This window comes from Ascidiella aspersa, chromosome 6, assembly GCF_963924565.1.
Source record: "Ascidiella aspersa chromosome 6, kaAscAspe10.2, whole genome shotgun sequence".
NCBI lineage: Eukaryota > Metazoa > Chordata > Ascidiacea > Phlebobranchia > Ascidiidae > Ascidiella > Ascidiella aspersa.
Window position 1 is genome coordinate 16614114 of NC_139452.1, and position 27945 is coordinate 16642058.

The following is a 27945-nucleotide window of genomic DNA, read 5'->3' on the forward strand; positions in this document are numbered from 1 at the left end:
ACCAATTTCACATACATTTTAACTATTCGCGCGAATGATCATCCTACATCCGGTTTGTTTACGTTTTGATGCTGTCTTTTCAACTAGATTTCTCGCTTCATTACCCTTGCGTCGTGGAAGCTAGGCTGCTAAGTGCGACCCGGACAAACGGAAAACATATTCACAAATATTTTTTTTAATATATATTTTTTTATTTTCGGCAATGTAATGAAAACTTGCAAGAATTATAAAACAAATGCCGCTACACCAAAAAAAATCGCCCTCGCTTCGCTCGCGAAGTGTGCCCTCGCTTAAAAACGTTCACAAACACTAAGCTAGATTAACTCTAAATGTTATGGCGTTCCCTCAAAGTAGTTTTATTACACTTTTCATTGGTAGCATGGATGATGACGTGTGAACTCGAATTTCAAAACAAACGCTTTTTTATGCGCTTTAACACACTTTAGTACCTCCTTAAATATAATTAAACAAGTGCAAAAAAGAACCGAGGCCCGCCTGATTTTGTTCTAACATTTTAATAACACAATTCTTAGTATACACTTTGTGCGGCCCGCAGAGACCTTTCTGAGTTTGGTTTTGGCCCGCGACTGGAAAAAGGTTGCCGACGCCTGGTTTAAGGTTTTGGTATTTTGGTCTTCTGTAACTATAATATCATTATTGCCACAGTAAATACTACGCGTGTTGGAAAAAGTTTTGATTTCTATTCAGGTTACGCTCTGTTGCAAAAGATTGGGGTGCGTAGAAACAGATATTTTTAATGAAAATGTTGTAAGACAATTTTAAGGTTGTTGGCAGTTGGAGGACTATTCTATTTTTAACGCAAAAATGACTTCATCAGAGCAGATGGCAAGCAAATGGCTGGCTTGTCTGAAAAAAGCCACTGATTTCGATTCATGGGGCCAATTAGTTGAAGCTCAAGATGAGTACTCCAGGTTGGATTTCTAATTATGTAAATTTTATATTATAATAGCTTATTCGGTTTGATTCTCCCTTTATAGTGCATCTCACCTTCAGTGTGAGTTTCTGGAAGTTTTAAGCAGTGTTGTAAACAAGACATTTTGAAATAAATTAAGTCCCAGTCAAGTCATTTTTAAAAGTAAGTGGCTATTTGACCAAATTTACCGGTTCGCCTTTTTTTGCTTGCCATAAATACGTGAATATTTATTAATTTGGGTTGGGGTTTAGGTTTGGATGGTGGCAGTATTAGACTTAATTTTTTGAGTTTGCTTAATTTCAATATTTTTTTGGAAATAAATTTAAATTAATTTGTTAACCGGATAAATAGCCTCAGGAGGTGTCTATACGCTATTTAAACGAATCACTCTTTTTTGCTTGCAACCGTTTGTGATTAGATGTAGATTTAAAATACTTTGGTGTCCGGGTGAATAGCTTTAGTAAACCCATCATATTAGTAAACTCATCATATTATAAGGTTATTTATTCTAAAAACTAAATCCACATGTAACCAAACATCTGGCAATAATCAACCCTTAAATAAAATTTACCAGACATATTCATATCATTGGAAAACTGTAAGGGTTGGCATTAAATTAGAATTTACACTCGCCAATCAGAACTCCCCCGGACAAAATAACACTCACCAAAAGTTTGGCATGCCGTCTATTTTAATGTGTGTACATATTTCTTAAATGGCAAATCAGTGTGTATAACTACACGCATGGATGGACAAATTAAATGGAGTGTTCTCAACACTTAATTGTTTTCCCGAAAATGCTCATGCTAACAAGAGAACTAGTTGACTAAATTAACAATAATTTAAACTACCGATCAACTCTTGAAGCCGACTCAATTGTTTGTTAGATGGTACAACATTTGTTTTGTTTTCTAACAAGGTTATTCCCAATATATAATGATGTATTTACCCATTTTTCCAGTTGTACGTCAAACCCCAACCGTATCCAGACATACCTATTTTCTTTTTTTGCAGACTTATCCGACAGATAAAGAGTAATCTCACAGCAATTAATGTGACAGATGACAAAAAGGTATGCCACCAAATAAAATCCCCTAATATATCTATATATATATTTATTGCCATGGAGCCAAAAGTTTGTTATTGCTTTTTGTATATAGTTATCAAAATAAAATTGAGGAACATACAATTATTTATATAAAATGTACTGGTGATTTCATGTGGCACTCTTGGCTGTATTTTGATTTTTAAACCGATGCATTTTTTTAAACCAAAGTTTTCCATTGTCATTAAAAAAATTATGTTTTACAGACCACAATTTCAAAGATAGCTTCCTGTCTAGAAATAAGAATAAAGTTCTTAGAAAAAAATGAAATAGAGGAGTTAAGACTTGAAGATATAAAGCGACTCATTCCAGGTAGTTTGTTAGTATTGTTATGTTATATATAGTGCTTAAAAGCTGCAAATAACACCAAATAAATTTCTATTGTTGATTAAAATTACCTTTTTATCTAATGTATCAATCATAACAAAATTTACGTGCAGTTTTGTAACAAATCAGATATCTACTTTTTAACAATACATTAACAAACTGAACTACTTTAAACTATTGCTCCGGTGATATTAAATCAATTTTAGTGTATTGTTTACATTATGTACATTTACAGTATTGGAAAGTTTGACAAAACCTTCTTTAAACTTGCAACAGCTTCCTTCTGAAGTAAATGATTCTATTGAAAGATTAAGGTAAGAAAGTGGTGCTATTAAAACAAAGAATATGAAAAACACAAAAGGTTTTAAATTCAGCAGCAAAGTTAAGACTGCTATAGATCATTACAATTTCAAAAACAAAATCAAAAACAATACAAAAGAGAATTGGCCTAAAATTGTTGGCCTAAAATGTATTCTGTTTATTAAAAATTGTTAGTAACACAAAGCAAGTACAATTTATTATATTCAGGGTTGGGCTTAAGCACTCGCCCGCTCGCCAATGCGAGTGCAAACCTCTCCTGGCGAGTGCTGAATGATACCCACTCGCCCGACTGGCGAGTGGCTTCGGCGAGAAATTTAATTAGTTGGTGTAGCACAACTTGTGTTAAGCACCACTACTAAGCGAAATATTACTTAGCGCCAGATATTTTCCAAAACACTAACACGCAGATACCTTCAACACTACACAAATAATAAGATTAATCGAAGTCACGTTCGAAGCTCGAAATAAAGTCTCTTTGTCCCGTTTAAAAAAAATCGTTTACCGGCAAACAATCAAAGACGTCATTGCTGCAGTGGCAAATAGTTATAAGGTTGATCGTTTAACTTAAACATAGTTAATTTTTAAATGTTTAACCCAGTCGTTGACGCCTTTGGAAAAGTTTATTGGATTTGCGATTTACCCAGGATAATATTTCTACTTTGTTTTTATTTATTTAATTGTTTTTATTAGGAAATTAAGAGCAATAGCTGCATTTTTTTAGTGTTTTTTATGTTTTGGAGGACCGAAAATATCGCCTACTTGTGTAACTACATCTGAGAATTAGCAATTAGTCTACAAAAGTATGTTGTTGCGATCTCTTAAAGATCATAGCGGTCAACCAAGCCAAAGCTTAAAAAACAACGGTTTGTAAATATTTTATATCACAACTATGTTAAGATATAAGAAGAGCCATTGCGGGCGCCCTTGGAAAATTAAAATGACCTACTATACGGAGTCGCGCAGCACATAAACCTCTGTTGCGTGTTTTTCTTATGAATGGTTTAGATGTAAATTTGACTATTTTGTAAGTATTTGCTGTTAAACCAGTAACTATGGTGCTAGGCGAAATGTGGCGTTAAGCAACCTGCGTTAAAACGTCCTTCAAGCACAAAAAAGCAGAATACGAAAAAAAGAGAGCGCGAGGATTTTTAGAAAAATGGAAAACAGGCCGGCCGTGGCTACTAAATTGTCAGTGTTATTTTTTTCACTAAAGATTGTAAAAAATATTTCGCAAAAAAACATTGTTTTAAGCGTCAACGACTTTATTGGTCATTAATTTGTTCGTCCATGCGTGGAAATAAACGACCAGACTTTTATAAAAACTAATGCTTACGTATAAAAACCACAAGACAGAATAGCGATAAGCCGATAACCCAAGAAATGACCGCGCTAGGACGGAAATTTGCAGACGGCGTGCCAACATTTTTGGCGAGTGGTATTTCATCCGGGCGAGTGCCGATGGATTGGCGCTCGCCCAACTGGCGAGTGTAAAATTTTGCTTAGGAACAACCCTGATATTCTTGTTTATACAGTTTGATCCAGTGGTACTTAGATATGTTCTCCAGTCTGTGTTATTTTAAAACTATTATTTTAGTTTTATCATGCTTTGACTTGATTTGTTTCTAAGAATGTTTCTCCAAAGTGAAACATCAATTGCTTCATTTTTAAATGTACTTTACCAATTTCTGGTAAAAAATTATTAAGAATAAAAAGGATTAAATAAGTGAATATTACAACAATCTTTGGTCTATAGTAATGTGAGAAGCAGTTCTTAAACTATTGATAATTGTTATCTAGCCTGCACACTGAGTAGATAACTACTTTTCCCAAATACTCATGCCCTCTAGGGAAAATGTAATTAGTTATGCATGTTTGAAATGCATATTTCCATTCCAACAAGTGTATCAAGAAAAAGTGTTTTTCCAGGCATTACCATTCGCCATGACATTTAAGATATTAAAGCACAGGAATCATCCAATTAAAAGCAAAATTTTATTTTTTACTCTGTCATTTGATGGCACTTATGTTGGCTAATGGTGTGAGGAGAGAGAAGACAATGATATTCCTTTTACTTCTTTGATATATATATATATGACGCTCAGTTGGATCCAATTTCAGAATTTTCTAATGTGTAACGTTTTGTTAAGTTTTTTAAACATTTTTAAACGTGTGATTTTTTTAACCTTACTATTAGGTTGGTAAAAAATATTTAGTGTGTTGCCTTAGGAAAGTAAAAATATACAATATATAAATAATTTAGTGCCACTTATCTTTTTTCTGGTGTGAATAAATTTGAAGGTATAACAGTAATGTAAATGGGATTCTTTGCTATTAATTATTATTAATGCATTTAAACAAGAAAATCAATTATTTTAGATCTGGTGAATTTAGGGGTTTTGCTTTGCATATATAATTATGATTACAATATCATTAAATTAACATGTTTATTTTATTTATATATTTATAGAAGACAACACACAACTTCCAGTCCAGAAATAACACATACTGAAGACAACACAGATAAACCAAGTGATACTGGAAAAAGTAAAAAAAAATATTTCTAATAATATATTAAACTGAAACCAAATTTAGGCTATTTTTAGGCTTCATATTGTGTAGTTTAGGTAACTAATTAGAATTTTTAATACTTGTATAAAATATTTTTTAAACTACACATAGAGAATAACCATCTGACCTGATGACTCTTTTTGTCCCACTTCCAGTGAGCTCCCTTCTTCCAAAGCTTACTGTTGCTCCTGGGTTGTCCCTTATCACCATTCATATCACCAAGATTGGTCTCAAAGATGCTGCAGAATACATAGATCCTGTGATTACTGTTTCATGCATTGGTTAGTTAATCAAATGTTGTTTTTAAAAAAACTTCAATAGATCTGTATTTGAGCCATCTTACAGTGTTAGACATACCATTTTTGCTATTAGGAATGCCGAATAATATTAGATCAATGCTTGACCAACCATCAACAATCTGATGTTAAACCTACAATAAGTGACTAGACATACTTAGGACGTAATATAATACCAAGGCTTACTGACCTGGCGCAAAATGAACGGAAAAAGCTTTAAATAAACAACCACATATGTGCGATCCCTTGCTTTTTGCACTCTTCAGGTTTGACAGTAAGAAAAATAACACTTCTTTCAGTCCTTTTAGCACCACATTTGGTCAGGGTCAGCCTCTGGAAATTTATACGGGGACATAAAAATTAAAAAAAGACGTTGCAAATTTGATGTTACAACGTAATAAAATGACATCATAAAACAATCAACTTTTTAAAATTTTAGTTCAATGTTAAACTCGTACCATGCTATAAAATTAAGTCATTAAATGACAAAGTACCATTAATTTACACGAAAAACAATAAATTAATAGTCTTCCTATTTAACTCCTATCAGTGAGAATTTTGTTGAACTTTTTACTATGCCTTAGTCCAGGGGTCGGCAACCACAAGTGGCACGCGAGATGATATTGCATGACACGCCAATTGATTTAACGCGCACGTCATATCACCTTAAGAAAGTGCAACCATTACATCACTACCACATCATTAACATTACTATTACATCAGTAACACTAGCGCTAACTAAATGGTCGCACACATTGCCAGTTCGTGTCAAATAAGTGTCTTCTGTTGAATCTAATATTATTGTTGTATTTGATATTATTTTTTGTGGGCGTTATACTTGTTGTTTACCACTAACCGTTCCTATTACCTTACAATGCCCAAAATTTGGCAAGTAGGGCATTTTACATCAGTGGTTCTCAACCGTCGATCCGCGTCAACTTTCCTGCCGGTCCGCCCAACATATTACAAATTTATATCTCAATTGCAACAAGCAAGATGTTGAAGGCTTGTCCATCAAATTTAAAAACTTAGCTTAGCCAGTTCCGTAGTTTGCAGCATTGTGACGTAACATAGAGTTAATAGTCTACTTTGGACTTTACCGTACGTCACAATGCTACAATTGATGTCCCAACTGTTTAAAAGTAGGCTATAGCTCGTTTAAGTCCCTAATTTTAGGGCCAGTTGTATGTAAAAAACTTTAATAGAACCACGTATAACAAGTATGATATCAAAAAGACAGCAGGAAATTTCTCATTATATTGAAGTTTTCGTTATTTGCTTTTAAGTTGCATACTTTTGTCATAATTACATTTTGGGTTCATTTTAATTTTTTAAGGCCACCGGTCCGCAAAAATTGTTTTAAAATTTTACCGGTCCGTAAGCTAAAAAGGTTGAGAAATATTGTTCTACATTAAAAGTAAGCACGTTTGTTTTTGTACGACTAAGAAACCAACAAAAACAAAACTGATAGTTAACACTTCTAGGTATCGGCTTAAAAGCATAGAAGTATATTTCAAAAAAGATACGTAAATTAGATGTCAGAGCACAGCAGGGCTGCTTAGTCGGACTAGGGACTCGAGTAAGACCAGGTAAAACTACCCCAGTCCGACATGTGCGCATGCGCAGTGCCAAGTTTCGAAACTAATAAGGTAGCAAACTGAAAATTGTTAAGGTGGAATAGCATATGCTCGTGGCATATTTTCCATGGTCCTATGAGTGGATTGAAGAATATCCACCTTAATTTAGTTACGTAAATTGGTGTAACACAGAGGCTGAGTCGGACTCGGGACGCGATGAAACCTCATCATATTCGGCCCGAGTCGGACTCGGGTTGTTTTTAACCAACTCCGCAGCCCTGATTGCCAGTGCAAAACCAAACATAGAAAAATGTTTGGCACGCGAGTTGTTGTTATTTTGACATTATTCATGAACTGGCACACTGCGTACGAAAGGTTGCCGACCCCTGCCTTAGTCCTTCTAAAGTCTAACAGTGCTTATATAGCAGTTTTTAATAAATAAGGTATTGTTTGCCAACTCCTCTGTTGAGCATTGATGGTATAATGCAGTGCTCCGCAACTGGTGTGCCGCGACATGCCGGAGGTGTGGTACTTTATTAATAATCAGCAGAATTAACGCGAAAAATGTACATCTCATCAAATTATCTTCTATCTCCGGAAATCAAAAGAGATTTTTAAATGACTCAATTACCAGGAATATAAACGTACAAGGCTACAGCAATTGAATATTTTTTTCACAGTCAATTTGAATGAAACATTTCCGCGATTTTAACCAATCATAATAGGTTTTTAAGGGTAATTCTCAAGAACTCCGCCAAACAGAAATTCTGAATGCAGCCCTATCCCCAAATGGGTTGTACGTAAAAAATACGTGTATAGCAGAAAGCGAGGAATGTTTTAATTAACTCTCGAACCTAAAGGATTGTGAAGATTTAATAAATTATATATGGGTCGCAGACTGATTTTGGAAATCATGCGAGATCAGGGTGGTCCAAACAGGCCAGTGGGTTACATGTGGTGGCCCGCAACACGCAAATAATTTTATGACCCTCTAAGATTGCAACCTGTGAGGCTTACTGGGTGATTTTCAAAACCTTCTTCGCAATACGGCAACTGAACAAAGAGCTGTATACCTTCACAGAATATAAAAAAAATTGTGCGAATCGAAAAGGCATACAGTGTGTTTATACTTATTGGAGAGGTGTTCTAACGATGCAATGGATTTATTTAAAAGTCGCTATACGTTCTGATAAAGCGCGAAAAGGGCGTTAACTAGATTGTAAATTCAGTAAGGCCGTTATATTCTCAATGCTATTCTACTTGAAAAACGTCGAACATTCGCTCAAATGAATTTGTATGAATTAGGCACTTTTTAAATTGAATTTTGACATTTGCATATTTGAATTCAGAAAGCCCAACTTCATGTATAAGTAAAGTAATACTTGTGTAAATTGATTAGGACGAACTCGTAACTCCTAAAACTCGACGCTCAACCTCTTTAGGGTTGCAATTTCGAGTTTGAATGGATCTGCCATATGGTTATCAGCGTTAGAAACTTTATAATTCAAAATCGCGTTACTTATAACGAAAAGTATATTACATAATTCATACCAGGAGTTGATGTTCAGATTTACAAGGTGTCATTCATGGCCCAAGGCAAACTACACCTACTCCTATTGAAAGAGATGACACATATTTAACATATGATGTTGATGTGGAATTGCAGGTTCCACTGGAAAATATGACCAAAGGTATTGTTTTTTGGTTTTCTCAAAATACAAAATATATTGGTTGTGAAAATATTTATTTACCGTGTTAATGTAATTAGCAGTGTTGTAGCGACTTCAGTCACTGATTTTAAATGAGTTGCTAAACTTCAGTATTTTGGTTAAAATGACTTGACTTGACCCAAGGCTTTTGAACAATCGACCGGCCTTCGACTAACGTGTTTCTAATATTTTTTGCTAAAAACTTATTCGTTTTTTTACTGAATTTCTGCTTGTAAAACAGTTCAATCGTTATATTATGTTACGTTTTTGTTGTTTGTTAATTAAAATATCGCCCAGGGTCGAACGAGTTTATCAGTTATATTAATTTAACATTTGTTTTGCTATTTTACGCAAATTTATTTTATCTAAAATAATTGATTTTCCTAGTATTTATAAAAGTTATTTTGTAAGTACTTTTTTGTCAAATTAAATTACTAATGTTGAATTCTGTGTTAAGTAGCTCCAAGACTGGCCTAACTTTAAAAAACATTATGTTTATATATATATGTACAAAACATAGAGTACATTTTAATTGTCCTAATATATTTGATTCAATGCCACAAACACATGTCTGATTTGTAGTAAAAATTTAATTGTTGCAGGGAACTTCTATTTTGTCTGCAGGAACTGCCGTCGTTTTTGAGCTGCATCACTACAAGGCAAAGAAAAGGTTTACAAGCATGAGATGCTACGCATTCATGGACATTGATGAAATCAAACCTGGATCATGTGTAGTCGAACTGTAAGTTTTTTACTACCTTCTTGCTTAAGTTTTTTACGTGGAGCAAACTGGGCCTAATATTTTGCAGTAAAAGAATGTATGGGCACACCAACGAAAATAACAACAAAAAACGTGGCATATTTTTAAATAGAAATTTTTGCTCCAACGCCTATATTCGAGTCCAAATAGTTGCATTACGATTTTAAAAAAGTGCGACGACTTACACACGCATGCGCACGCACGCATAATATCATTTTGCACTTTTTTCGCACAAGTTTTTCGAAGTTTTAAAGGTTACTTGTTTTATGACGTCATGTTATGACATCAATTTGTGACGTAAGTCTTAAAAAATATGCACTTAAACAAAAATCTTGGGTCCGTCTTTGCCCCTCCCTAAAAGTATCACATATTTTGAATAAATATTTCTTTATATATCTATCGCACCTTACAACACTCATTGTTGTATTCAATGATTCAATCCTTATTATAATTTGGACATAATTATAGTTTTATATGTAATTTTAGATACAGCAAACCTTACGATAATCGACGCAAGAAATTGGCACTTTTTACCAAGAAACCATTATACTTGCATCTTGAATTGTCTATAAGGAAACAACACTGACAATTCGCGACCGAATCGTTCTGCACAGAGCACTTATTTTGCTACAAGCGCTTTTCCTTGAAAGTTATTTCGCTGGTGCTACATTACTCTTTTTTTTTTTTTGAATAAAAGTTTCAAACATCAATGAAATGAGTTGTCAAATAGCAAAAAAAGATATTAGACAGGTTTTTTTAATTCTCGACGTTGACACTGTAAATATGTAAAATATTCGCGCGAATATTGATTTATGTAGATTAAGTTTGCATTTTTAAAGATAATAAATCTGCAACTAAATTCCTTACCCTACAAAACTACGAAATAAATAAATTCACGAATTACATACTAACGTGACGCAGAGAAAGTGTAAACGTATAACAGCGTTCTGCTGTAGACTACTGTAAAATCGCTTTGTAGTTACACGCAAGCGGGATAGTTTTTTTTTTTTTTTTTTTTTTTTTTTTGCGTTCATACAAGTTTTATTATTATATAGCGACACAATAAAGCGAGTGCGAAAGAAAAAAAAGAGGCGAGATAAAACACATGTCAGAAAGCGACGAACTAGCAGGAAGGCATTAACATACAGTTGGGGATTCGGAGTAACATGAAGTGAGCGTTAAAATAGCCCTTGCCACTTGCAAAGAAAGTCGTTAATTTTACAATTCCGAATGGCGATAAGATGTTCCGACTTCTGAACAGATTTAACCATATTTAGGAACATATTGAAATTCGGCACGGATTCGACGTACTTACAGCGGTAAATTACGAAACGCGCACACAACAACAAACAATTCAAAAGGTTTTCAGATTGATCCGCCACAACACCAAACAACATATGAACAGGGTCAGGGCGTAAATCAATAAGAAGTTTCGCCGAGATCCAGGCAGTTACTTCTTCCCAGAAAGTTACTACTTTGGTACAAAAATAAAACACGTGCGCTACAGTTTCTAATGCATCGCAGCAGAAAACACATTTATCTGAGTCTTTAATTCCAAATGAGCACAGGGCGTCATTGGTGACGATGGCCCTAAGGTTTAATTTTATCTGAAAACTTCTAAGTTTGTTTTCCACGGTACAGTCGTAGTTAATTTGGTAAAGTTTGTCCCAAGGGATTCGGTTTGGTAAAACTTGCAAGATCTGTTCCCACTTGATTTGCTGTTTGACTGGGGGGGACAAGCCAGCATCTTTAATATGTGAATAAATTTCTTTAACTGTGTCAAGTTTTAAGAGAAATTTGGTACAAGTCTGCAACTTGTTGTCAATCATGGATATGTTACTAGGTTCATTCAAGTCCCATTGTCCAGGGATAGCCGAAATTAGTTTTAGATGTTCTAAATAATCATTATTGTTGGTGGAAAAGCTGTAATATTGGGCGAGGTTATCGTAAGACATGTAATGATCTGTATTGTTGATAAGATGCGCGTAATCCAATATGCCAGCATTAATCATAGTCTTTATAAAAAAGGTTTGTTTACGGTATTGAACCTGGTCGTTAATCCACAACGGTCTACCGTCCCTTAGATTTGTAAACATTATGCTAATCAACTGTTTGCAGTCCGCAATTGTTTTTCTGATAGTTTGCAAAGGAATCAGTTTTCGGGCTTTTTGAGAGAGGGCAGACTGGCTTCCGCGAAGCCAACATTCTATTTCATTGTTGCTTATACTACTTCTTTCCAGTTTTTTCCAAGGCGCCTTATAACTGTCATCGAATAGTTTTGTTACCCATTTCATACTCAGCGCGAGGATGTAGGCATCCACATCGATCATGTTAGCGCCACCTTGAGCAACGCTAGCGCACAATTTTGTTCGTTTTATCCTCTCCCATTTAGAGCCCCAAATAAATTGAAAAAGTTTTGTTTTGAGTTTGCGCAGGAAGTTTTTTGGAAGGTTGATCGGGATGACGCTGACTTTATAAATTAGTGATGGGATAACCAGGCTTTTGAGAATACATATTCGCCCTAAAAGGGTGAGCCCTCGTGACGACCATACATTAAGTATTGTACCTATATTGCTTAAGAAGTTACCGAAATTTAGTTTAAAAAGATCATCTCGTGACATGATTGGAACTTCTATGCCTAAATACCTAAATGATTCTGCAGGCCAAGCTAACCCTTTATCTGAAAAAGGTCGCTCCGTCCTAATCTGTCGCCCGGGCCCGACGTAAAACGCAAGTGATTTATTCATGTTAATTTTAACCTGACATTAGGCCGTATTCGTCGAGAACATTAAAAACTCTGTCGAAATCTACCTGATCACCCTTAAGGAACACCAAGGTGTCATCTGCAAGTAGAGATACTTTAAACTCATTATTAAAAATCTTAATACCAACAAATTCATCAGCGCGTAGTGCTGAGGCCAGGCACTCTATGCACAGTACAAAAAGGGTAGGGGAGAGTGGGTCGCCTTGCCTCACACCACGTTCGATTCCGAATACCCGGGATAGAAAATTATTGTTTGTGATTTTACATGATGGGTTGTTGTAGCAGCACCGCAGCCAGTGTAAAATGTTGTTTCCAAAACCAAAGCTTTGCATAGCTTCATATATAAAATCCCACTCTACAGTGTCAAACGCCTTATATATGTCTAGGGATAGCACGGCTCCCGGGATCTCGCAAGAGTCAGTTAGATCCATAATATCAAATAAAAGTCTGAGATTATCTCCTATAAACCTACCCGTGATAAAGCCGTTTTGGTCGTGACTTACAAGATGTTGTAAGTTTGCCTTAATGCGATTGTTAATTACCTTTGATACGATTTTATAGTCGGTATTAAGCAGCGTGATTGGTCTGTAGTTGTTTGTAAACAAATGGTCTTTTTTAGGTTTAGGAATCAACGTTACTACGCCCTGAGATTGCGTTGGGCTGAAACGACCCGTTTTTTCGGTATGCGACCAGGAGTCGAGGAATATATCTTTAATCTCAGGCCAAAATGCTTGATAAAACTCTGCCGGAAACCCATCCAGCCCCGGGGATTTGTTTTTTGGCATACAAAGGACCGCTGTATGTAGTTCATGTGCAGTTATAGGCAGTTCGCTTGCGGCAAACTGTTCCGTGTTTAGTTGCGGAAGATTTAATTTAGCTAACCGTGATTTAATTGCCGGCAGTGAGTATTTATTGTTGTTGGTCTTGTAAAGCTGTTCAAAATAACTTGTTAGCTCTTCCATTATCTGCGTTTGATCTGTGCATATTGTGTCTCCCACATTTAAGCGATTTATTGCCTTTTTAGCGGTGTGTCTTTTTTCGAGATTGAGGAAATATTTTGTATTTTTTTCTCCCATCTCTGCCCACTGTGCTCTACTCCTTATAATAGCCCCCTTTGTTCTAGTTTCAACTAACATGTCAAGTTCGTTTTTACGTTTTGTTAGTTCATCATTTTTGTTGAATAGGGGTTGAGTGGAAGTCGTTATTTCATGTTCGAGATCTCCGATGGCTTTTTCTAAGTTATATTGTTTGGCCTTAATTTGTTTTTTAAACTCAGAGCTATATTTAATTGATACCCCACGTACAACTGCTTTTAGAGAGTCCCACCTAACATGCGGGTTGACATGACCGTTTGGATTGGTTATGTTATAATCTTTAATTGTACTACGAATTACAGTGAGGTACTTTTTATCTCCTAATAAGTTATTGTTAAGCTTCCAATAACCAGTTCCGTGTAGGCTTGGAGCTAATTTAATAGAAATTGTCACTATTTTGTGGTCTGACATGATTCCCTGGACAATGTCGGTGGTCAAAACATCACACATAAGTGTTTGGGAAACCAGAAAGAAATCTATACGCGTTGCTACCATTGGATTAATTTGAATCCTGGAATATTTTGGGGTTGTTGGATGCAAGACACGAAACGCGTCATGCAAGCCTAGCGTGTTCATATGCGCTCTTATAGTAGAGCGTGAGTTGCGGTTTGCGTGCTGTGGGCCTGTACTCTTATCTAATTTTTCATTTAGTATAACGTTAAAGTCACCACCTATTATAAGGTCAGGGCTGCTTGACGTCATTAGGTTTGAGAATACGCTATCAAAGAATGTCGGACTGTCAGAGTTTGGGCCATAAATATTAGTTAGTGTAATCTTTCTATCCCCAACTATCAACGAGGCAATCAAGAACCTTCCAAGTGGGTCAGCGATTAAATCTGTTACTGAATACGTTAGGCGCTTGGAAAACAAAATAGCCACACCTCTACTACGTTTAGTTCCATGTCTCTGATAAAATTAAAGATCGATTTACGTTTGGTACCATCACGAATACCGGCAACATTAAAAGAAGCAATGTTAATAGGCATAAGTATAAAGATTAAACAAAAATAAAAAACACTTACATCTAAGAGAGTTACACCCGCTCTACTCCTAAGTCAATGTCCCATTCGTATTCAAAGCCACATGCACATCTATATGGGCACCTAGGTTCGATTTGCTGTGCTGACTTTTGTCCACAGCTACAGTTAACAAGTTTAAACTTACACAGGTGGTTAGTACATTCCTTGCTCGTAGTGAGCTTTGGAACCGCATTAAGTGTTTTGCATACACAAGCAATAGAGTACCTTTCACACTGGATGCATTCGAATACGTCTCCGTCCACTTGAAATTCCGGCTGGATTTCCTGGCAACATGGCATCCACCGCATGCTGGAGTGGCATTTTGGGCAACAGAATTCCCTTTGCTGCAAGCGGGATAGTCTAGACCAGAGGTTCCCAACGTGGGCGGTACCGCCCCCTTGTGGGCGTTGGCGACTTACAAGGGGGCGTTATGGGTCTTTTTCTAATTTGGGGGGCGCTGAACGCACATAAGGGGGCGTTACAAGAAAGTACTGATGGCAAAATTTTGTAAAAGGTTCACATAAAAATAGTAACAAACAGCATTGTAGGTAACTTTTAACCTTATGGCAACTTCCGTACTGCGAACTTGTAGTAGTTTCCCGACCATTGTTACGTAATAATTGGCTTTCTTATGTTAAGTTGTTGCGTTTCAACGTTTTATACGTGGCAAAATGTTTGTATAAAGCAGGGGTCGCCGCCGGATTCGGCCAGCCGCGCCCCTTTGACAACTAGACATGGAGTTCATTTCAAATACTTTTTGACTATTTTACCTTTAGTACGTCGAAAATTTTTTCGAATTATCTTTCTACGTCCAGTTTGTTTACACATTTTGAAGCTGTTTCACGGAAAAACGGAAAGCGTATTAAAAAATATTACACATATATTTTTTAACATTTTTTTTGGCAATGTAAAAAAAAAAATAAAAACTAGCAGGAAATTTAAAATAAATGCCTGTATACCCGCCAAAAATCGCGATCGCTTCGCTCGACAGTTGCGCCGGACTTAAAAGAAAAACAAACACTACATTATCTATTAAGGTTAACGCGTTTTACACTTTTCATTAGTAGCATGGATGAAAAAACGGAGACCTTTTTGAGTTTGGTTGGCGACTAGAAAAGGTTGCCGACCCCTGATTTAAATTCTTGGTGCAGAAAGTTCAAATTTTCCTGGTAATGACATAACCTGGTGAAATAATGTATCTATAAGTTCCCATAGTGAATGTATGTTAGACAACCTAAAATATGACCGACAGCTTATCGAAACGAAAGTGAAGACAATATGATGTTAGACAACGATCAATATAATACTTTACTGTAAAACAAGATGAGGGGGGCGATATGAAATAATATTGAGCCCAAGGGGGCACTAGTGTAAAAAAGGTTGGGAAACACTGGTCTAGACCAGGGGTCGGCAAACCTACGGCCCGCCAAGGTAATTCATCCGGCCCGCCGCCTCAGTGACAAACCAGACTCAAGTCAATTTCCTATACTTTTAGACTATTTGAACTACGTTAGTTCAAAAAAAATTTTGCGCTTCGCGCAAATGATCTTTCTTCATCCAGTTTGTTTACGTTTTGATGTTGTCTTTTTAACTATATTGGACAGATAGTTTTTATTTTTTTTATTTTGGGCTATGTAATAAAATTTTGCATGAAATACAGCTATACCAAAAAAAAAATCGCGCTCGCTTCGCTCGCCATCTGCCCGCCAGATATTTCTCTTCTAGAGTCAGCTGATTGGCGATGAAATGTTTAAATATTTATAAAGTACGTTATATTTGGGCCTTGAATGCATAAAAACATGCGTATAATACGCACGACAGTGTATTTAGTATTGGTGGCTAGCTGCAAGAAACTTTTACACAAACGAATGACCAAGCAAAGTTAAAAAAAATATGTACAAATCAGATCAATAAACGTACATGACTTTATGTCTTAACCAGGGATCAGTGTATAAGCTATACAAGATATTGCTTGGGTGTGAGTTTAAAACCCCTGATAGACCAGGGTTGCCATACGTCAGGATTTTCCCTGACATGTCAGGGAACTTAGTGTTCAAATCTGCGTCAGGGAAAAATGGCAAAATCTGCTTTTATGTCCGTGATTTAACCGTAGTGTAGAAAATATATCGCCAATACATTCATAATATCGAAAACGATAATTGTAACTAAAACAATAATTTCTATCTGGCTTTTGTGTATTGGGTTTTATTTTAGTTAATCTTGGTTAGAAACGTTTAAACAGTAGCCTATGTTTATTCATATTTTTATACTGTAAGTTCAAAGGCAAAACCTAAACAAGCAAGGTTGTATAGTTTTTTACCGAATATGGAACTGCAGAGAAACACAATTGGACCTACGGCTACGCCTACTGTTGAAACATACTTGTTATGAGTAGGATGTGTCCGAAACCAATTAGCCTATTTGGCACACCCAATTTTTTCACCTGGCTAAAGGTCAGTTTATTACACTAATTGATATTTGCTATAACAGACATTATCTCTTTTTAACTCTTTTAAGGTTCAAGCCGAGTTTTACGTTAATTGTTGTTTTACTGCACAAAATGACAAAGAGAAACTGTAAATTTACGAGTAAAATACTAGCAATTTATTCACCCAGTTAAGCACCTCAATCACTTTTTATCAATGAATTGTAACCTACGTCATTTTTGTTAAAAGAAACGTTTTGCTGATTCTGTATAGCCAATGCCCCCACCGGACTGAAACTTTGCAAAATTTACAACGTAAATGTTTTTTTTTGCCCTTTGGACGAATCTGGGTTATGTTTTAAGTATGTCCGTTTCGTTGAAATCGGATTAGCCAGATTGTGTCGTGTGTCTTACCGCTCCCTCGAAACTGAAATTTTGGTTAACTTAAACCAGTGGTCTCCAACCTGTGGGTCGCGACCCCGAGGGGGGTCGCCTAAAATTTTTGCGGGGTCGCCATAACTCATCATATTTCTATACTGTTTTATTACGATTTATGTATTTCGTTTTCTTAACGATGACGTCACACTAACAAACGTGTAAGTGAGACATGCTTTCGTTTCTTATACATAAAAAAGCTGTTTTAGCTTCGCCAATTCAATGTTATGCAATCAACGTAGGCCTACCCCATACTCTGTCTATTATGTTATTGAAATACTCATTTCGTTTAAAAAGCATGACATGCGATTATTGTTATGCAAAGTGGAGCCGCATTTGCAAAAACTAGCGGATAGTGCGTGTAGGCGCAACCATCGCATTTAATGCAATTTACTGTTGAAACAAATTGAATTTTTGTGTTCGTTCGTTTGTTAAATTTAGATTTTTCTATTGAAAAAAACTTCCTAAAGGCAACCGTTTTAGTGCACATGCGTAACCACAGTTCTCTGGAAGTGTGTACAATTACGTATATTCGCTCGTGACTTAGTTTCAGCATTAATTGAAATATTTTTATTTGTATCTGACACAAAATGGGGTCGCAGTGTAAATTCTCAGTTCATTTAATTCAAATTGGGGTCGTTTGTTAAAAAGGTTGAAGACCACTGATTTAAACTATATGCAAAACATTTTTTTACGCTGCACGCGAGACGCGAACGTCTTTTTAATCTACAAAATACGTCACGTTTTGTTACGTTATGACGCCCCTGATCTGGAGTTAGTCGGGATTTTGCGTCTCAAAATATGGCAAACCTATGATCCTACAAACAATTTGGTCCCGGCTGATTTTATTAACTTTAATGTTGAATTTCTAAAACACTCCACAGTCAATTTGCGTAAACCCATATAGAACAAAAAGTACAGGTCATAGACGAAGTATGAGCCTTTAGGTTGAAACATATTCAAATAATTAAGGGCTACCGGGGCGTGTTGATACAATTTTGACATATTATCTAATGGCTTGTTTATCTTTAGAATGAATGAAATAAAACCTTCGCCATATAAGTTCCCGCAGGTTCTACAAAATATCTTGTCCACAGCAACAGTTATGGCCTTTCACAAAACATGACAAAAGTGTTACAACTTGCCTCGTGCGGTTGTAACACTTAATGGGGCGAATTGTAACAAATAAAAACAACCATATAAACACATTGAGAAGCCTTACCACTCGAATGGGATCACACGGATGACATATCGAAAATCAAAGTATGTTTAGTTAACAAATGTACGTAACTGTTTGAAATGTGTGACACACCAAAAGCTCTATACAATAAAATGATGCAGTTTTTATCAGTCCGCCCGGAAAAGCAACAAAAAATTGGGAGCGGGATTTATGCCTTACTCCAAATACAACTCCTTAGGAAAAACTGCATTGTAGCGTCTATAATTCCACTATGGAAACAAACTACGCTCGTTTCAAATAAAACTTAACCTACGTACCATTGTAACTAACGAAACACTACACCCCTTTGGAAAAACTGACTCAGACCAATGTGTTTTCTGTCGCAATGTCTCTAAAAATATATCGCATATATTTTATAATTGTCGTCATATTGGAAGCTATTGGGAAGAAATAACATCTTGGATCTCTTCAAAACTTTTAATTTCTTTACAAAACAACCCTGTATAACTCTCCTGTTTGGAACTTCTGTTGACAATGATTTGTAGAATTACTTACTGTTATGTGCACAGTTCGTTATATATCGTTGTAAGTAAGACATTACCGACGCTTTCTATGTGTGTTTTTATGACAAGTCGATAAAACACTTTGAGTATATTTGTGCTTTAAATTCTGAAAATTTCGCAAGCATAAAATTAAGTGGGCTGGCCTTTAGCCCAACCTGTCGCTTCTTGAAAGGTGCTATTTTTTATTTCTCGTCCGTCTTTCCAGGATTACTACTATTAAACAAAATTCGATTACTGTTAAGTTTAATTAGCCTACAGCTGAAACTGCTAAATAACTAGCTTAAACGAAGTTGGTGGTGTTTAGTGCTGACAACAACTTGAGCAACTCGAAGGCAAACGAAAAAATAGCAAAAATAATGCGTACTCTGACCGTACATATGACATAAATACGAATAATCATGTCGGGGGTGCACGCTTTGTGGACCCACCAGTTACATATGACACATTAAATCCAAGCCTCGTTTGTTTTAGAACTTTGGAAATGTTCCATGCATACCAAACAGTAATTTTTTGTTCACAACTTGCCCAGGCAACTGACTAGTGCATAAAGTATGCACAAATAAACTATTGTAATGCTAAGTCAGGTTGTATGCTTTTCAAATTACTAAGTGAAATGGTTAAACAACTTTTACAAAAAGTAAAAAAGTAAAAAAAGTTACTTTCTTACCTGATATATATGGGTTTTTTTAACAACTTAATTTGTACTTCAGTTAGCCTGCTCAAACTTTGAATGGTGAAAATTAACCGAAAGGCGCATGTACTATGTTAATCACGTGATTCCAGTTTGTCCGTGGGTGACACATTTAGAGTGTTTACAATCGACCCGTGTTTCCTTACACCCCGGACTCCCCTACATGACGCAAATATCTGTTACAACTAATTTCGAAGTGTTACAAACTAATTTCGAAAGTGCGATACCCAGTAAAAATAACGAAGCAAGTACCCGCGTTATGTGATGTGAGATTACATTATGAATGCCCCTTTGTAAAACTTTATTTCCGGAAAACATTCAGTGGCATAAATATGAATTTTTCGTCTAGCGTTCATGCAATGTTTTAATATCACATAACTATTGGGTAGGCCACGCAGTCCGACACCCAAATTCATAATTGCCATATTCCGCTGAGTCCCGAATCCTGCTCCGACTTTACTAAATTAACAAAGGTTGTCTTACTATTATACTCGAGTCAGAAGTCCGTTTCCAGCGAAATAAATCGACTACGTCGAGTCCAATGTTCAGCTTCAACTTCAACTCCTTGGTTTTGCTTTTGGGTTAAAGTTTGGGTTAGCGGGGTGACGGGGTTAGTATTATTAAATAACCACAGTTTTACATTTTATTTATGATTTATGGCTTTAATACTAAATGTGTAAAAACACCTCAATTATCTAAACAATTTAGAAATTGCGGAACACCTGGACTGTACAAGCGGAACCCTAAGGTTCCACGGAACCCTGGTTAAAAACCACTGATGTAGGATATTAATTGGCAACCTCATCTGTGTGCTTTGGCTCCGTTGTCTCATAGACAGTATTAGCTCACTTAGTAAAACATAATGTCAATCAGGGGCGGATCCAGGGTTTTTATTTGGGAAAATAAAAAAAAAAGAAGGAATGATGAACAATATTGCGTCAAACCGTGACTTTACAGGTTACGGCTAAAAGTTACGTAAAAACGTGGGGTATTTGTTTTGTATTACCACGCTGGACTCAATCGATTCTTTTTCATTTGAGAGGGTTCGACTAGACGCACTATACACTTTCGGGCTAAACTGATATTAACAAAGCCTAATTTAACGAATAAAGTAAGCTGCCCAAAAGGTTAGTCGTCGCTAACATCAGTCCGCAGATTAACTGCGTTATTTTAGTAGCTTAGACCTAGGCCTCCAGTATTCGACAGCAAAACTGCGTTATTTTAGTAGCTTAGACCTAGGCCTCCAGTATTCGACAGTAAGCGATCCTTCCTAACTGCATTCTATAAACTGTTGCCGCCGCCCCTGCTTTGGGCACATTCACCTGAAGGAACGTTGGCAAAATCGGACTAACAAGGTGTAAAAACGAACTGAAAACGTTACTAATGCTATCGGGTTAACCGTTTAATTAATATACGGATATTAGATAGCAAAACAACCCTAGTAACAACTCTCCAAATTTAACTTAAACGAAATAGACTAACTATGTGGTATGCCGAAGGTAGGGTTACCATATTTTCAGCATTCAAAAAAAGGACATTTTTTGCCCAAGTAATTGAAGTAGAATTGTTACGTTTGAGAAAAACGTGCCATATCCACACCTTTTTTAGCCGCGCCCCCCTTTGGTAATTTTTCTATGCCTTGCGCCGCTGTAGTTTAAGCCAATCCTGTCAAACGAACAGTCATCACAAATATTTGAACACTTTTAATACTTGTTGTACTGGCAAACGTTGCGACTTTTCGACAGCGATCAAGAAAGCTGGTTTTCGCAATCAAAAAGACTTTACTGGATTTGTTGAGACATTACTTCAGAGCTTTATTCGAAATACAAATTCAAACTCGGGTCTCGGAGAATACTTTTTATTGGCAATAGTCTAACAAACTTTCCACGCGGTAAATCTTTGAAATTTTGTACACGAACAACGCAACAGCACGGCACGAATCCTATATTTAGCTCTTTATCTTTAAGAGTCGTTCATACGTACGATTTCACCACGCAAAGTCTACGCACCGAATGGGAAAATATATATTGCACACTCCAAACTTCCTCTAAAACTAAGCTAATTGCACGAAATACAAACCGGACGTTTAGCTGCTTCAAATAAATTTTCACAATGTTCCCTTTTTGCCCATCACCACTTACTTTACATATTAGTCGTTTCCCAACCAAGAGAGAAAATGTTTGTTCTACGAACTAAACACATGTTTAAATAGGAAAATGCTTACTTCCCGTATTTACCTTTTTATCAAGTGTACTGCTTAGGTTGTGAACCTTAAATTGCCATTCAGTAATTTAAGCTTCGTTTATTGGCGTATCCTAATATAATTTATGGCATAAGGACAGACTTTTATGATTTATTTAGGTAGGTTGCAGACCACTTGCTCCCAATAAACACCTACCAGTGTTCGGCTGCCAAACAAACAGTGACAATAATGGCTACTAAACACCCAAAAAGCACATAGAAGTAGTCGCATTAACCCAAGCTGTGGGCAAATAAGAGAATTGCGAAACAACGTCGAGGCGCTTTAACTTCATATCTTCACGAAAAACTACTCGACGAGGAGAAGAGCGATGACGTTTCTAAATCAGGTCATGATCGTAGTTACTTCGTTGGTTTTGCACGCGATCGTTATTGGCATGCGAGTGAAGCAGAGATGACGGTGGGTGACCTTGAAGGGTTGGAGGTCCCCCAAGTGGCGACTGCGATGGGATCTGTTAGACGACAGCAACAATACTTCATTTTTTGTTTACTTCAGAAGTTATTCGCGAGTTACAAATTAAAAGTAAAAACAATGGTTGGCTTGTCGTTTCTACAAGTAACCTGGTGTAGGACTTGATACGTAAATATATTTACTTACCGGCGGTCTTTCCATGTAAGGCGACGAAGTCATTGGTCCGGTTGCCATATCTGAGAAATATAAATAAAAAAATAAGATTTAAACTTTTTTAACCCTTTTTCGAGTAACTGCATACCTGGTCTTTTGGGTGGCGCACCGCGATGCATAGGTTGAAAGCCAGATGGATTTCGTGGTGGCCCAGCCCTCATTGGGGGGTTAGCATATCTCAGAGGCGGGCCATCCGCCATTGGTGGTGGACTATCTCTCATTATCGGAGGACCATCTCGTGCAAAAGGTGGAATCTCGCGCATTGGTTGTGCCCCGTGTCTAAGAAAGGGTGGGCCTTCACGGATTGGTGGAGGCCCCTCCCTCATAAAAGGAGGACCATCTCGCATTGGTGGTGGTCCATCTCTGACCATTGGCGGAGGCCCATCACTAATGAAAGGTGGGCCATCGCGCATTGGTGGCGGTCCATCCCTGACCATTGGTGGAGCATCGCGCTTGGAAATTTGGTCATTGCGCAATGGTCGATCTCTTAGCAAAGGAGGGCCAGAACGAATCGGAGGCGGCCCTCCTCGCATTGAGGGTGGTGGGCCATCCCCCTGGTGCGGCGGGAAACCTTCATCGTGCATCGGCGCTGAGCTTCTGTTGCCAGAAAAACTGTTGTCATACATTGGCCCCGGGGGCAGACCCTGTGATGGCGGCCTCCTTCCAGTGTGACTGTGGTGACTCGGCGGTCGATCAGGACGACGGATCTCGTCTTGAAGACTTCCAGCAGGACTTGGAACTCTACGCGGTGGCGGCGGGGTGTTTCCAATCATGCGAAGTGAGCCATTCCTTACCGGTAGTGGACTATTTGGGTGGCCTGTGAAAATATAATACATGTCCTGTAAACATAATAGAATAAAATACTGGATTTTTTTATCTAAATGTTTATTTTTTTCTGTTTCGGCAGCGTTATTGAAATTAATTACTATAGCAACGATTAGGCAAAATGATTTCATCCCAAGGTTTCTGCCACACAAGGAAACGTTTATCGATTTCAATTCGAAGCATAACTTACAACGAGTTACATACATCAATTGGGATTAAAAATAATAAAAAGCATAAAAGTGCGAACCGCGGTGCGGAAACGGAGGAACACCTGGCCTCGGTCGAACTATTATCGGGTCTCTGTCTTCCATATCACGGACGCGAAGTTGGTAATCCGACAATCTGCAATAGTAAATTAGGGTCAAAATAAGTTGGAAAGTTTGATTTAAATTTGATGAAAAAAAATCATACTCGACACGAAGCTGCGTGATTTCTCGGGTCGCTTCGTCGAGTTTACGCTCTGCTTCACGACTCGCCAACTAAAAAACAAAAACAATCCGATTAGTCTTGAACATAAGATCCGACCAGTAAATCTCGGCCCCAATAGAGTATGCAATGAGTTATTAAAGAGGGTCACTGTGTAATATTGGCAGGCAGAAATGGAAAACTAACACGACAAAATTGAATCTAAAAGCTTATAGCTGTAGTAGGAGTAGGACAAAATTTTTGCGCCAGTCAAACATATTTTAAATATATGACTTTACCAATACGCTTGTTTTCAATCACAGGACGATTTACAGATTTAGTTATAAAATGTTGACAAAATTTTAAATCAAAGCTATAAAATAGAGTTAGACAATTCTACAAAAGTGATATTTTTGTTTGGAAGTTTTTAATACGTCTCCTAATTGGTACGATAGCCTTCAGTTTAAACACTTTTTTCTTCTGAATTATTCGGGATGCTATTCTGACTACTAAATTAGTTTATTAACAAAATAAATTGACTGCTATTCAATATGGGTGACATTAAAATCCATTTCAGAAGAAAAATCCGAATAAAATAAAACCCTGTTTAAATAAAGATACTTTGACGCGAACTAAATTTCCATTGTTATTTTGTAAGCATACAATGCAAACGTAGTAAATAACGCTAAAATAGGCCTCAACCGTAATTTTAGTTATTTGTGCATACTTTTGTTGCACTCCTGACATTCTTGCTAACTTTCTGAATTATCGACCAATAAATGTCACTTATTTGAAAATAAATATAATTTATGATCAACTCGTTGTTCGTTTCAGTTTGAGTTCCAACAAAATTGTGAGAATCGTGTAAGTTTATTAAAAAAACTAAAAAATGGTGGCGATGGCGAAACATCAAGGTTGGAAACCATTGAACACGACAAATGTGAGCCTATGCTGATTAAAATTTTTACTAAAATAAACTTTTGATTATTTTTCCCTACCCAATTTGAATGAGCCTTTTTCTCAAACTGTGTAATTTCGTTTTTGCGCTGCTTTTCCGCATTTTCGTATTCTTTTTTGGCCTCGTCATTCATGCGCTTGTATATGGCAATTTGTTCCAAGAGTTTGGCGGATCGATCACCTTGTTCTTCCAGTTGTGACTGCTGCAGTTCCTTAGCATTTTGTTCCTTACCAAGTTTCCTAAATAAACTAGTGGTAAATTAAATGCGCACCGAAATAAAAAGGCTTTACAAAGTGTTTACAAACGGAAAATATTAGAATTGTTGCGTGTCGGACGTTTTAACATTGACATTACAATGTTTCTAACCATAAACCCATTTGGAAACTGTCACATTCAAATTTGGATTAAATCAATCAAGTTTCTTGATTATATATAATTCCAAAAGACAAATTAAATTCAACACAAAAATACAGATAACTAAGTTTGCAAACTTTTGGAAATAAAATATAAAAAAAGAAAACCAAAAGGACAGAAAATTTAGTAGAATCCTTTGGGTAATTCTACAAATTTAAGTAACCAATTTTGAAATATGTTAACTAACCCTTGCATTTCAACTTCTCGTTTTGCATAAAATTCCTGCATGACATTGAGCTTGGCTTGTAACAGCTGCAAGTCTCTTTCAGTTTTGCTCTTCAGTGATTTTTCGTTTTCACGTGATGCTTCAAGTTCTCCAATCCGCGCTGTGCATATAACTCATTGTTACTTTTATTATTGGTACATTAACTTTAAAGAAATGATCGTGTCTACCAGACCTTCTGTTTCCTCACGAGATTTTCTTTCAGCTTCAAGTTCAAAGCTCACACGGCTTTTCTCAGTTTCAGTTTGCTTTAATTGCTTTTGTATAGCAGCCACGTCAATAAGATTCTTTAACTTTTCTTTCTATAAAATAATTACCTTGACTTAATAGCTAATGATAACACAACTGCAATCACGCCATACCTGCTTAATGATAATGTCATCTTCAGAAAGCTCATCATCCCCATCTTCTGTTAAGCAATCCTGAATTCCCTGCACAATACAATTTTAATATCATTTAGCACCGTTTAAACTAACCAAGAATACTAAAAATAGCAGAAAAACGAAGAAGGCCCTGTAGTAAATATTAATATCCTCAAATCTATCTACTAATATTAATCCCAAACTGATTTTTTAAATTATTTCCTACCTTAAATTGAAGAAGACAGTCTTTCAGAATATCAACCTCCTGTATTGTTGAAACGTTTTCTTTTGAGACAGCTTCAAGTTCTTGTTTCAATTTTTTTGTTTGACTTTCTGCATCATCAGCTTGTCTTTTAAACTTTTCCAATTTTTTAATAATATCTTCCTTACTCTTTTCCTCTTTTTTCAGTTGTTTCTGCAACAGATTTAATATTGGCGTCGTTTTTTAGAAAACAATTGTTAACACTTATGTTATCATGTTTTTTCATGTTGAAGTACCTTATCAGAAAAAGGAATTTTTAAATAAAGTAACTATAGGTCAATTCAATAGGACCAATACAAAGTATTTGTTACCCTATTATCATCCAAACTGTCTTCCAGTCTTTTCTTTTGTTTTTCATAATCCTGAGATTCTTTTTGACACTGCTTTAGTTTCTTTTCCATTTCTTTAAGAGTTAATTCATTTTCAGCTACTGCATTGCTTTTTTGTATGGACTGAAAAATAACAATAACAGATACAGTTAACATAAAAAAGTGTCAATAAACCCAACCAAAATCTGTTTAAAAACGGTTTTATGCTGGTTATAAAAATACCATATTATGGTGGTATTTTTTTCATGTTGGTTATGCTTTTTACTGTGGGTTATAACAAGAAACTTCGTGCAAAATTAGTGAAGATGAACAATGTAAGTTATATTGTAACTAAAACAATGGGGGTAGGGCAGCAGGGTATTCCGAACCCCAAACTCGTGATTTTGTGCTTCGCATGAACTTTTTTTCCGTTTTTAGTACTTTTTTCCAGTATATTTTTGTGCTTCATACATCATGTACCCTTAAAGTTTTAAAATAAGTTGGATGCCTATGTATTAGGATCCAATATTCTGGATTCATTATCCTATATTCGAAAACTAATATTCTAGAAACCCCTTGAGTTTTGCTTTGAACATTCCTAATCATGACTTAAAAATTTTTTATTTTAATAGTTTGAAATATTAATCGTAAAAATATTTTTATATGATACAAAGGCAGTCATTCTTTAAAAACTGTACCATATTAGTGCAACCTACAAATAAGACTACTTACAGGTACAAAAACAGAAAAAATTTAAGACTCGCCAACTAAAAACATAAATTATATCATTCAAACATAGGTCACAGTAAAAAGGTCACTGCACTAAATTTAACATTTAGATAAACCTATCAATAGCATAAAATTGTCCGACTTTAATGCTGCACTACCTCATTTAAAATTTTCTTCTTTTCCTCTTCAACCTTTTTTAGCTTTGAAGAACAAATGTTCATTTCTTCATGTATTTGTTTGTTTTGTTCTATAATCTCATCAACCTTTTTCTGTAAAATTTGTGCATGAACAAGGATAAATCATTTAATATGTCCATGTTACTCCTGTAGAGCTGGTATATTTATAAGTTTTATGTTTTAAATTAGTGATTTTTGTTTCTACAAACAATTCATAGCAAAGTAAATAAATAGATTGCATTTGAAATGAATATATATTTGTAAACAATGTTGTGCTTTAGTTTCCATTAAACTCTTTTACACAGTGAGGTAACTAATAAAAAACAATGTTTGCTATCACCAAGAGCATGTTAATATTCGCATAAGACTCAGATCATATGTTCTTCAGTAAAACCTATGTATATTCTATTAGGCAAATTGAAAACAGCAAAACTATCTGTTAAAGCTCACCTATTATCACAAAATTTTGCTTCTGGTTTGGATATACGCAAGAGGTTAGTTTGAGTAAGTGCCTATTGCTGGCCTTAGATGCAGCCATTCAGAGATACATCAATTACTCGCCAATACATAACTAATAACTAGCCAAAACACTTTTGTCTTAATATTGTAATGTGTCAGTCAAATAGTTTTG

The 27945-nt window shown here is 36.0% G+C and overlaps 2 protein-coding genes across 6 annotated transcripts in view; one reads left to right on the forward strand and one right to left on the reverse strand.

The window, feature by feature from the left end:
- Positions 1-730: 730 nt before the first annotated feature.
- On the forward strand, positions 731-10259 carry LOC146140509 (axin interactor, dorsalization-associated protein-like). The gene is made up of 9 exons (XM_083391893.1): positions 731-932; positions 1949-2006; positions 2246-2351; positions 2602-2680; positions 5155-5231; positions 5411-5536; positions 8697-8819; positions 9462-9579; positions 10084-10259. The coding sequence occupies exons 1-9, from the start codon at positions 826-828 to the stop codon at positions 10181-10183; spliced, it is 894 nt and encodes a 297-aa protein (XP_083248019.1). The 5' UTR covers positions 731-825; the 3' UTR covers positions 10184-10259.
- Positions 10260-21612: 11353 nt separating this feature from the next.
- The window catches only part of LOC146140510 (uncharacterized), a 34553-nt gene continuing 28220 nt past the window's right edge, over positions 21613-27945 (reverse strand). For all 5 annotated transcript variants that reach the window (XM_083392971.1, XM_083392974.1, XM_083392972.1 and 2 more), the window contains 12 exons: positions 27297-27407; positions 26413-26553; positions 26066-26254; positions 25840-25908; positions 25653-25779; positions 25442-25580; positions 24881-25079; positions 23889-23956; positions 23725-23819; positions 22741-23469; positions 22626-22675; positions 21613-22479 (listed from right to left, as the gene is read on the reverse strand). In XM_083392971.1, coding sequence (XP_083249097.1) covers positions 22348-22479; positions 22626-22675; positions 22741-23469; positions 23725-23819; positions 23889-23956; positions 24881-25079; positions 25442-25580; positions 25653-25779; positions 25840-25908; positions 26066-26254; positions 26413-26553; positions 27297-27407 — 2049 coding nt within the window. In that variant the 3' untranslated portion in view covers positions 21613-22347. The remainder of the gene's footprint in view (positions 22480-22625; positions 22676-22740; positions 23470-23724; positions 23820-23888; positions 23957-24880; positions 25080-25441; positions 25581-25652; positions 25780-25839; positions 25909-26065; positions 26255-26412; positions 26554-27296; positions 27408-27945) is intronic.

Coding starts and splice junctions, on each gene's coding strand:
- LOC146140509 (XM_083391893.1), top strand. CDS start 826: ATGACTTCATCAGAGCAGATGGCAAGCAAATGGCTGGCTTGTCTGAAA. Junction 8,820..9,461: donor ACTGGAAAATATGACCAAAG/GTATTGTTTTTT, acceptor TTTTGTCTGCAG/GAACTGCCGTCGTTTTTGAG. Junction 9,580..10,083: donor GGATCATGTGTAGTCGAACT/GTAAGTTTTTTA, acceptor ATGTAATTTTAG/ATACAGCAAACCTTACGATA.